At 38.9% G+C, this 12,230-nt stretch overlaps 1 protein-coding gene across 9 annotated transcripts in view; it reads left to right on the top strand.

Moving 5' to 3' along the window:
• The window catches only part of LOC121292896 (RAB3A interacting protein (rabin3)), a 79,965-nt gene that overhangs the window by 38,398 nt on the left and 29,337 nt on the right, over window positions 1–12,230 (top strand). For all 9 annotated transcript variants that reach the window (XM_041215355.1, XM_041215354.1, XM_041215350.1 and 6 more), the window contains 4 exons: window positions 2,091–2,168; window positions 5,167–5,367; window positions 8,556–8,684; window positions 9,473–9,585. In XM_041215355.1, the coding sequence (XP_041071289.1) occupies window positions 2,091–2,168; window positions 5,167–5,367; window positions 8,556–8,684; window positions 9,473–9,585 (521 nt within the window). The remainder of the gene's footprint in view (window positions 1–2,090; window positions 2,169–5,166; window positions 5,368–8,555; window positions 8,685–9,472; window positions 9,586–12,230) is intronic.

The raw sequence follows: 12,230 nt of genomic DNA, 5'->3' as shown, positions 1-12,230 counted from the left end.
AAGTTTGAGTTCAATTAACAAAGATAAATTGATACTTTGCAAACAGCGGTAGTCAGTCAGCAGCGTCTGGCTCTTATCCTCTGTTCTTCTGGATTTTCTCTTGTTCTTTCCTACCCCGGGGCTTGCCTTTAAACTTTGCTAACAATGTCCTCTTTTATCCTCTTGAGGCGCTAATATCATTGCCATCAGGTAATTTAATTGGCTCACACAGATCAGTTCATTTAGTCCAAAGTTTGTCAAAGTTCAGCATGTACATCTGGCAGATGGCCCCTTCTTTTCATATGAGCAACAACCTTAGAGTCTGCATTTTGACCTAGGTCATCTGGTTTTTGCTTACATTATAACAGAGTTTCATTTTAAGAGGCTTAATCACTGCATTTTAACAGCTTATTTAATTATATAATAAAGTAAGATAAGAAAACAGTTGAGAACTTGATGCTTTCTGAAAAGCTTATTTTGCTATGCTCTGTATGTTCCACATCTAAACATGCTGTAGTTGCAATGCTTGATACTGGAATTAACTTTCTGAGATGGATAGTGTTCCAGTTCCCAGCATTAACGTTATTCACCTTGAGTTGAAAATTCACAAAAATATTAAAAATAAGTATAGTATTAGCATCACACTTTCCCTGCCATCCTCCCACCTCCATCAATAATATTTGATGGTTGCCACCTGCCATTGGCACATGTTACGATCTTGTTACAAACTGTTAAAGTTTAAAGAGAAATCTGAACACCTCAACAGAACTATGCCACAATATTTCATGTTTTTATACGAAAACAAACTTTATTGTATCACAGAAATTTCACAAAGTAAGCAGCACTAACTTAATACTATAGTTTATAAAGCTTATGCTATAAACCTGGTTCTACTTTTTGTTTCCCCAACCCCCACCCGCCCCCGTCCTCCGAGATTTCCCTTAGACATTATAAGAATGTTGAAGGTTCATTCACTTCTTTAGGGACCAACCCACAAAATATGACACAGCCCTCCAGAATTCACTTTAATTCTCCTCAGTGTTCCAGTTATTCTCCAAGGTAATAATTTATGGGATCCTTCCTTTTTGGCCAAGCAACCCTCCAACTTTTATTTAATACCTCATGACTGTGAATACCTTGGCGCCTCGTTCTGATTGTTGGCAGATATCCAACTGCCTTCTCCAGCTTTCAGGCTAACTCAGCTGACTGTTTTCTGCTACAAGGCTGTGTGAGGACCACGGTAGATTTATTCTTCTAGCTGCAAACTAGACAAGTCTTCCAGCTGCTTTTTCCTCACGAAATCCGAACTCAGTTTGAGCCCCTTCCACTTTCCAAGTGGTGAATGATAAAGTTAATATTTTCTCTGCTTAAAGTGCAGACCTGACTAGCAATCATCTCCTGTTGGCTCTCTCAATCCAGTGATATGCAGTCAACACCAAAGCAAAACTGCAACTGCCTGCTTTCAGATAACTTAAACAAAAGAACCTTCTTATTCCCACAGCTCATTTGCATGACAGTGTAGCATACTTTGGGATGTCCTCAAACAGAAATGTAAGTTAATTATTTTACCTTCAACATAACTCTTGATTCTGAAACCCATACAAATAATTTCTTTCTCTAATGGAGTTTTATAGCCCTCTTCCCCACAATTCCTAGCTTTTAGCATTTGTGGGGATAATGATCGATTCCCTGGCTATTCTGAGTGGTCCAGAAATTGGTTATCTATTGTTCATTATCTGCAATCTAACTCTGACCTTGAAGATAAACATAGGTTAGCTTTTAACTGTGATTGACTCCAAACTTGATGAATTGTATTTACTTTAGGGTTGCTTATCAGTTTCTCAATCAATTGGATGTTTCCACTTATCTTACATTAAACACTCCAATTCTTAAAACTAAAAGTTATATTCCAAAGCTTATGGATTATGAACCAGATATCTGCAACATATGGAATGTCCATCACATTTAGGTCAGGGCTGAAAATGCTTTGCTGCTGGTGGAAAAATGTGAGATTTTGAAGTACTTTTTTCTACAACAAAATTTGCTTTCTTGGAACTTGTTCTCTTTAAGGAAAAAAATTTAAAAGTTCTCACTTTGCTCTTGCTTTTAAGGAAGCTCATAAAATGGTGCGAGAAGCAAATGTCAAACAAGCTGCAGCAGAGAAACAGTTAAAAGAAGCACAAGGCAAGGTAACTGCTCGGCCATTATTACAAAATTTAGTATGATTTTCCAAGTAGAGTTTCATGGCTTTATATTAATATAGAATAATTTTCATACTTCATTTGACATAATGTTTAGAACATTTTCTTCAATTGCAATTTTTCAGTTCTTCGTTCTGGTCTGAACCTGGTTCATCTTTTTATGAACCTTTTGTTTTTGAATTCATATAGAGTTTTTGCTATTTGCTTACACATATACATAAAGCAAAGGTAAGCTAAAACTGCCCCATAAATTTAAATCAAAACACACAATACTGTGGATACTAGAAATCTGAACTAAAAACAAAATGCTGGAAAAGACTCAACTGGTTAGGCAGCATCGTGTAGAGAGAGAAAAACATAGTTAACGTTTCAGGTCTATGCTTTTCAACAGAACTGGGACAAGTTAGAGACTTCATATGATTTGAGCAAGGAATGGGCGGGAGAAGGACAAAAGGAAGGTTTGTGATAGGTAGAAAGTAGGAGAGATTGAATTACAGAAAAGTTAGTCCTCCGGGGCCAAAGGGAATAGTGATGGGGCAAGAAAAGAAACAAAAGATGTGCCAAGAGCAGGTGTGCTACTATCTGAAAGCAAAAATAAAAGCGAAACAAAATAGGGGACAGAGTTAACAGTCTGAAATTATTGAGCTCAGTGTTGCACCCAGAAGGCTGTAAAGTGCCTAATTGAAAGATGAGGTGCTGTTCCTGAAGTTTACATTGAGCCTTACTGGAACAATACAGGCCAAGGACAGAGATGTTGGTGTGAGAGCAAGGTGGAGAATTAAAATGACAGGCTACTGGAAGCTGTGTCCTGTTCTTGCCCTGAATTAGAAAACTACTCAAAACTTTGATTCCACTTTCCACCCTTCTCTCAGTTTCACATGGTATATCTCTGACTGTTCCTTACCTTGACTTCTCTGTCTCCTTTTCAGGCAATAGGCTATCAACTAATATTCATTATAATCCCACTGACTCCCACTACTCCCTTGACTACACTTCCTCACACCTACACCATGTAAGGACTCCATTCCATTCTCTCAGTTGCTTCATCTTTGTTGCATCTGTTCTGATGGTGCAACCTTCCACAAAAGTGCTTCTGAGATATTTGTATTTTTCCCTCAATCGAGGATTGTCCCCACCGTGGGTGACAGGACCATCGACCGTGTCTGCCACATTTCCTGCACTTCTGCTCTCACCACTTCCACGCCCTCCCAGAAGTATAATAGGGGTCCCCTTGTTCTCTCCTTCCATTCCACCAACCTCCATATTCAACGGATCATTTTCCACCATTTCCGACGCCTTCAGCGTGATGCTACCATGAAATGCATCTCCTCCTCCCCTCCCCTTTTAGCATTCCCTCCGTGAATCCCTCGTCCACTCCTCAGCCACCACCCCCCCCCCCCCCCCCCAAAACCTCGTCCCTTTCCCATGGCACCTTTATCCATGCAAACGAAGGAGATATAACAGCTGCCCTTTTACTTCCTCTCTCCTCACCATCCAAAGCCCCAAACGCTGCTTCCGGTGAAGCAGCAATTTACATTTACTACTTTCAATCTAGTCTATTGTATTTGCTGTGGTCTCTACATTGGGGAGATCAAGCAGATTGGGTGAATGCTTTGCAGAACACCTCCGTTCTGTCTGCAAGCATGATCACGAGCTTCTGATGGCCTGTCATTTTAATTCTCCACCTTGCTCTCATGCTGACATCTCTGCCCCTGGCCTGTTGCACTGTTCAGTGAGGTTCAACACAAGCTTCAGGAACAGCACCTCATTTTTCAGTTCGGCACTTGACAACCTTTTGGACTCAACACAGAGTTCAGCAATTTCAAACTGTAAACTCTGTCCCCCATTTTGTTTCCTTTTCTTTGCTTGTTTCATTTAGCAGCCCACCTGCTCTCGGCACACTTTGTTTCTTTGTTTCTTTTCTTGCCCCTTCACTGTTCCCTTTGGCCCTGGAGGACTAACTTTTCTGTTATTCAGTCTCTCCTGTCTTTCACCCTGTTCCAGCCCTTCCTTTTGTCCTTGTCCCACCCACCCCTTTCTTAAAAACTATTACATGCTTTAACTTTTCCCAGTCCTGGTGAAGTATTGGGCCATTACCTCCGACTAGCTTCAGAAAGTGCTGGCCCACAGGAATTAGAATATTTATTATTTACCTGGTCTTGAAAATTACGTTCACTTCCGTTTGTTGGAGTTGCTTGGGGCCTGCATTGAAAGATTCCTCGCAGGCCCCAGCGAAGTCTAGCTCCAGTGTATTAAAGGAGGCCACGCCCCTTTTTTACGGCATTAGCTGCTGTAAAGCAGTTCATTTAAAGGGCCAGGGAAATTGACAGGCCAGGGAGAAGGTAAGTGTCCAAGGTAAGTAGATAGGATTTGAGGAGGTGAGGTGTCCAGGGTGGGTTGGGTGTTTGGGTGAAGAGTGGGGGGGGTGGGCTTGGGTATTCTGGTGGTGGGATCTGTTGGAGTTTGGGGAGTGTGGGGATGTCGGAATTTGGGTGGGGGTCTGGTGTTGGTGAGGCTGGGGCATTGGGCGTGGTTGGTGGGATGTGAGGAGTCCCATGGGGGTTGGTCTGGGTCTTTACAATAGTTACTTGGAAGATAGAAGAGGTTTTAATTCTCCTAACTTTTTCTGAGTAACTGTTGGTATAACATCAGTGGAACCGTTCAAAGTTTGCGATTTAATCTGCATTTTTGGATGGTTCCTAGTGCAGCGCAGTTGTCCAGAGGAAGTGTGCACTTCTGGGCAATTGTCGTGCGAGCCCTTACCCTGGAACTTCCCAGAGGGATTCTCCAGTGCATCTTTGGGGTACACCCCCAAACCTGACGCCGAGTAGCACGAAAGTTATAGCCATTAACCCTGTTTCTCTCTCTACACAGATGCTGCCCAACCTGCTTAAATTTTTCCAGCATTTTCTATTTCTATTTGCCACACAAATTTGATGGACTAAAGAACCAATCATAATTTAGTTATTCTGCATTTATTTTAAAGATTGACGTACTGCAAGCTGAAGTGGCAGCATTGAAAACACTAGTCCAGTCCTCTTCACCAACATCACCTACCAAGGAGCTTCAACCAAATGCAAAAGCTCATTTTAAAAAGGGACATGCTCGAAATAAAAGTACAAGTGCTATGGCCAGCAACAGCCAAGAGCTGAATGTGATGCAACCTATTGTAAGAGATTGTAAAGAGGTAAGTTTTTTGCTTTTTAAGGTTTTTCAAAAATAAGTTTTGAGTAACATGAGGCCCAACAGCTGATGAGTAATCAAAGGACTCCAATTCAGTGTTCAAAATTACAGTTAAGTCCCACCGTTTGCAGGGGCTACGTTCCCATGAAATCATGCGAAGGACAAAATCACGAATAGCGAACATACTTTATAAAATACTTTTATAGGCTCCAGCCATTGCAAAATTACTTGTCTTCTGTACATCTGAGCTTTGCTCTTCCAGATGTGGAAACACCTCCAACTCTTCACCTATCTTTCCAGAGCGGTGACATGCCTCAAATTCACGCCCCAAGCATTGAATTCAAGGACATGCTTTTTTTTTAGTCATTATAAACAAAAACTCCATCACCGCAACATGCAATTAGAGTCTTAACTTTACACAGCATATAATTGTTCTGCAGTGCCAGCATGTTATTTAGCAGCTTGGTTTTGAGCTTATTCATACTTCATAAAGAATCTCGATGCACTTTTAACCCTTTTACCCAAACAAATCTATACTTCTGTTTCAAAAACATTTAAAACCTGAAAAGCATTAATCTATGAAGTAGCTCACCAGCTGACTGCCCACCCCCCGTCCCCACCCCCCATCCTATAAGGTATTGTGTTTTCAAATTCAACCATTGACTATCTAGGAAGTCAAATCCTTACTTTTAGGCTCTTTCCCTCATTTGTAATCTCTTGAAGATGCTAAACAGGTATTTTAAAATGAACTTCAATAGAAATCTTTCCAATTTCTGAAGATATTTCGAGGCCAATGCCGTGGGTGGGCAAAGATTTGGGCCATGGTGTGCGATTGAGTGTACAAACCCTTTCACGCTGGTGAACAAATTCATGAAAGAGGTTGTGAATGGTCAAAATTTACTGTAATTGTAACACCAAGGTTCATGGTGAAATTAATTGTTAACTCCAAGGCTAAACTGACCTTTTTTGGTTTACAAATGGCATCACTCTTAACATGTTACACTAGTCCTCCTCATCCTTCTCAATCTTTGCGTAGCCTGTGGCATGGTCAATTATGACATCATCCTTCTACGTCTTTCTTCTGTGATGCAGCCAGGTTCTATTTCTGCCTGGCCAATAAAATCCAGAGAAGCAATGGGTTCACTTCCTGGTTCCACATTTCCTATGATTCCATCCACTATCCCCCCCCCCACCAAACCACAACCAAGGATCTATGTTTGGCCCCTTTGTTCTCATGTACACAGGTTATTACTCAATGATGTTACCTGGCTGAAATCAAGTTCCACATTTACTTTGGCAACATTTAGCTTTTCCTCACTATCACCTGTCTCAATCCCTCCACTGCCATTATGTTGTCAGCCCGCTTTTTCAGTTCTGGGTTAGCTGCAATTTCCGCTGATTTAAGTGTTGGGAAACCCAAAATCTTTATCTTTGCCTTCACCAAAAGCACTGTTCTTTTGCCACCGATTCTATTCCCCTCCTTGGGCACTCTTGGGCTGAACCAGACTGATCGCAAGATTGGCAACCTATTTGACTCTGATTTGAGCTTTTGACCCCATACCCACCTCCATGCCATCTCTGCATTTACCTCAGCCCATCTGCTAAACCTTCATCTGTAATTTTCTTACCTCCAGAGTCAACAGTTCTGATGTTCTTTTGACCTTTCAACTTACAACCTCTATAAATTTGAACTCTTATAAAACTCTGCTACCTATATCATATCCCGTGCCAAGTCCTGCTCATCCATCACCAGTGTTCTTGCTGATTTACATTGTTCCCCAGTCCACCAATGCCTGAAATTTAAAATTCTTATCCTTTGTGTTCAAATATCTCCCCTGCCTCTAACTCTATATTCGTGCCACCCTTCGAGAATTCCACTGCTTTCCAACTTTGGCGTCTTGTGCATCCCTCATTCCCAATGCCTCACCATCTGGGGCTGTATCTTCAACCATTTAAGGCCTAAGGTCTGGAATTCCCTCTGTAAACTTCCCCTTCCTTCTTTAAGACCCTCTGTGGAAGCTTACCCATCTTAATATCTTTTTCTTAGTTTCAACTTTTGTCTGATTTATAGTACTGTGAAGCACCTGGGACGTTTTCCTATCTTACTGTTTAAAAAGAGAGTTAGACCTGATTTTGTTCAAGGAAGAAATCTTATTAGGAAATATTTTGATTTTTGCATAACGAATGGAGTCCAACAATCTCTGAAGTTTCTCGTGCTTTGCAGTTGGAAAGAAAGCCTTTGCATTTATGCAGTGATTTTCAGTACCTTGGCACCAGTGCATTCCTGTGATTTTCTTTGAATGGTCCCATTCAATCTTTAACACACGTCTGAAGGGTTAGACAGTGCCTCAGGTTATCATCTCATCGAAAACAGCACTTCTGTAAGTGTTGCAATCCCTCTGTACTCCACTGAAGTGTCAACATAGATAAAAATAAAAATACCTGAAAAAACTCAACAGGTCTGCGGAGAGGAACACTGTTAACGTTTCAAGTCTGTATGACTCTTCAACAGAACTAAGTAAAAATAGAAAAGAGGTGAAATATAAGCTGGTTTAAGCAGGGGGTGGGGGGGGTGGTGGACAAGTAGAGCTGGATAGAGGGCCAGTGATAGGTGGAGATAGCCAAAAGATGTCATAGACAAAAGGACAAAGAGGTGTTGAAGGTGGTGATATTACCTAAGGAATGTGCTAATTAAAGGTAGAAAGAACAATTTTTATTTTTATTTTTGTTTTGGATTTCCAGCATCCGCAGTTTTTTGCTCTTGTCAACATAGATATATGTTTGAGTCTCTGGAGTAGATCTTGAACCTGCAATTTTTGACTTGGAGCCAAATATGCATCACTGGGCAAAGACTGTCTTTCTTATCAAAAGTAGTATTATTGAAGTACAGCATAGCCTCAAATTTGTGAAAAGCGGTTTCCTAGCTTGGATGAGAAGTTTACATAATTGCAGATAAACAAAATCTCTGCTCCAATCCAATCAAAGTAGATGCATATGCTACAATCTTCACTCATTTCATTGTAGCTTTGGGAGCAAATTAAGAGTTCAGTTAACAGTATATGGCAAAGTTTAATTGGAATTTTTAAATAAGTGTTAACATTTAATAAATAAATAGTTTTAAGCTATCCAAAGTTAGAAACTTGCGGTTTGTTTTCAGCTTTACTTACAACATATTGTGTAAATTTGCAAAAGGTTGATTCGCTTCTGTTTGGTGAATTTAAAGCATGGAAAGAAGAGCCAACAATCGATAGAACTTGCTGTTTTTTAGACAGAATCTATAAAGAAGATATATATCCTTGCTTGACGTTTTCAAAAAGTGAGGTAAGAAAGATCACAAATCAACAATATAGTTAAAACTAAAGTCAGTAATGTAGAAACTACAAGGTCAGTAGTGCTTATTGTGTAGGTTGTGCTTAAAATTTAAATCTAGGTTTGTTGTTTCGTTTTCAAACATTTTTGATCAGAGGGCATCTTAAGTAGAATGTATTTTAGGCTAGTGATTTTGGTGCTAGATAGGCAAGCTTAATGTTTTGAGTTCAAATCCTACAATGGCAAGTTAAACTATTTTCTCAATTGTAATTTGTACACCAAAAGTATAACCATGCCGTTAAAAATCTACTATTCACTAATATCCTTCAGAGATTGGACTAAGACAATCTTAGTCAACTCTGAAAAGTTGCCCTCATCAACCTCAGTGGGCTGCTGCTAAAGTTAGGAGCACTGTTCTACATAGGAACAGACCATTGCAGCCTATTGAGTCTGTTTTGCCATTCATTTAGATTATGGATGATCTGTACCTCAAACTTATTTACCTATCTTTAGCCCATAACCTTTGATTCTCTTGACTAACAAAAAAAAAATCTATTGATGTGCAAATGAATTGACCTCAATCTTGAAAATTTCAATTGACTAAGTACACAGCCTTTTTAGGTTCCGGGTGTCTATGCAGCCAAACATTTAATTTGAGGGAGGTGTTCATTTTGAGAAGTTTGTTTAGCTTGTAATCCATATGGATATTGAAATTCAAGATGAAACAAATGTTAACTTGCTGTCATAGGTTAAACAAGATTTTTAGTAGGTTGTAAGAATTATCTTTCCCTCTTCTACAGCTAGCTTCAACAATTCTTGAAGCTGTGGAAGGTAACACACTTAGCATTGAACCAGTTGGATTTCAGCCTCTCCCTGTTGTGAAAGCTTCGGCACTGGAGTGTGGAGGACCCAAGTAAGTTGAACTTGAATGGTGCTGCTTTTGTTTTTGAATGTTAGTCCTGCACTTATTTTGATTAGATTAGGGGAAAATACGTGCACTTCTCTTTTTCTAAGTTTGAATAATTGATCGAGATCCAAGGCATGATGGCCATTCTTAGTTACTTTTAAGCAGTTGATATCAGAAACCAAATCAAAAGACAAGAATTCATTGTGTTGAATAATTCATTGAATGCAGGAGTACAGCTAGAGGGGTTAATCTGCATCATCTGAATTCCTTGATGAAATTATTAATGGAATTATTGTATTCCTTCAATGTCTCTACTATTTGGCTTTACATATTGCATCAGGATATTTGTTTAACTTCACCACCACTGGGTATTGGTGCAAGATGTTTGGGGATAACCAATACAAAGAAATTCATCAATTGTACTGCATCAGTGGTGGATTCTTGATGTATCGGACTTTATTATGTGTCAATGTTTTGAATTGGTCCCAATCTCTAGCGTATTAAAATATAACCTCAATGTCTATATGTTCTAATACATTAAAATTTTTGAATATGTGCACACTACCTTTGTCAAAAGTTCCATTAAAATCATTTATGTTCGCATTTCTGATGAAACTACCTATATAGACTCATCATGTTGTAATAACAGCCAATGGTGTAACTATGGGACTTCAGTTTTGTTTTCTATCTCCTTAGCCTATAGTGTACTAATATGCTCCAACCAACTCTACTTCTCTGGTTCCCAGGTTACTTTAAAGTTGTGTTACTTAACTTGTTTGTTACTTGAAAATGGAAACTGAATTATGCTTGGTTCAATTATCCTCCACTTTCTAACCCCACCATTCAATGATTACACCTGGTCTTGATTTCCCATGTGCAATGCCACAGGCAGTCAATTAAAAATCTTGCCTGCATGTGGTTCCTGTCTACAAAATTTCCTGTTATGTTTTTCATTTTTTCTATTTTTTCTATTACTATGACTTGCACCCACAGTTAGAATGTAAGCTGCTTACGTAAATGATTCAGGGTAAATCTACAATCTAGCTATTAAGTGATCTTCACTGCATAAATCACTCGATGCTTTGTGAAAATTAACTCCTGTGTTTTGATCTTAGAAATACTCTAATTGTTTACACCAGTGAGTCACAGATTCTGATTGCTAACCCCAATGAGACACGGTACAAAACATATATAGATGGAGGCTTTCTTTATTTCAATTAGATTTACTTTTTAAAAAGCATGTTTGGACTTTTTTGCTTTCAAAGTTGTTTGAGGATAAACATGTTAAGTTTTGAGATTATTAGGTTATTAACCAAAATGCTAATTGTAAAATCTAACTATTGTTAGAAACTAACATTTAACTTTACTACCAAGACAAGTCTCTAATAAGATAGAGTGGGAAAACTTAGAAATAGAGCACAGCATAGAGTGATGCAAAGGTAGAAGGATTCTGGTAAGCTATATCAAGTTTTAAAAGCTTCCTGCAGCTAAAAGCCAAAAAACCCTGCTTGTGTAGGCTTAAGGCAGGAGTGTGTTTCTCTACAAGATAAGTGACCAGAGGATGTAGAAGCCTCGAGATACCGTGGTAAATATGAAGGCATCACATAATTATGTGAGGTTAGCAACAATTACATGAACTATTCTTGGTTAGTTAAGTAAAGAATGCCAAACCATGGGGCTAAAGATAATTGGGTAGTGGGAGGAGTTAATTTAGATAAGAGCCAGGATTGAAGAGGCCCTCCCGATCAGGTTTGCACGGTGGAGAAATCTGGGGTTGGGGTGTGAGTGAGAGAGAAGCTTGAAGATCAAAAGCTGCAAGAACAGAAGTAATCTGTTAGTAACCCCACCCAAAATAACACAGGAAGTATAAAACTTGTCTTAGACTTTATATCACTGTCTGAGTTTATTGTAATAGTTTACCTGAGAACTTAATAAACTTATTCTGACTTTATTTCATTAATGTCGTCTCATGACTGAACTTTGTTGCCAATGTGTTCCCATAACTATTAGGGTCTCAGAAACCCTAAAAAAAAAACTGCTGTTTTGAGATTTAAGACAGTTTTGTATGTATTCCTGTACATGTTCTGAGGGGACTTACTAATCCATAATATTTAGTTGTTTTCATTGTTCAAACAAGGAACCAGCACGTGCTACCCCTTAAAGCTTGCAACAAAAAATCATCTCTTATTACATTTTCTCAATATTTGATTTATTTTTAAATTTAGCATAAGCACTGTATGGAAAGATATACATGATTTTGAGTTAGAAAAACAGCTAGTAAAATCAGTGAGATTTACTGGGCCAAATATTTGTGGAAGAAAAGTAGATGCCTATATTGTTGCTTTCATTATTAGCAAAGATGCTATTTTTTTTAGATATTGGTGGATTATGGAAAGACTTTCCTGTACTCTGTACTTATGCCTGTGATCAGTCATTGGTTCCAAAGCCATATTCCCATCGATCAGTTCATTTTTAAATTATATAAACTGGTTTCCTGTGGCAATTTAAAAACAGAAAATTCTGGAAATACTCAGCAGATTAGGCAGCATCTATTGGAGAGAGAAACAGTTATCGTTTCCGGTCGGTGACCTTTTATCAGAACTGGGAAAAGTTAGAGACATAATGGATTTTAAACAAAGTGAAAGAGAGGG

This window comes from Carcharodon carcharias, chromosome 21 (genome assembly GCF_017639515.1).
Source record: "Carcharodon carcharias isolate sCarCar2 chromosome 21, sCarCar2.pri, whole genome shotgun sequence".
Lineage (NCBI taxonomy): Eukaryota > Metazoa > Chordata > Chondrichthyes > Lamniformes > Lamnidae > Carcharodon > Carcharodon carcharias.
This window is presented reverse-complemented; position numbering and strand designations above follow the sequence as displayed.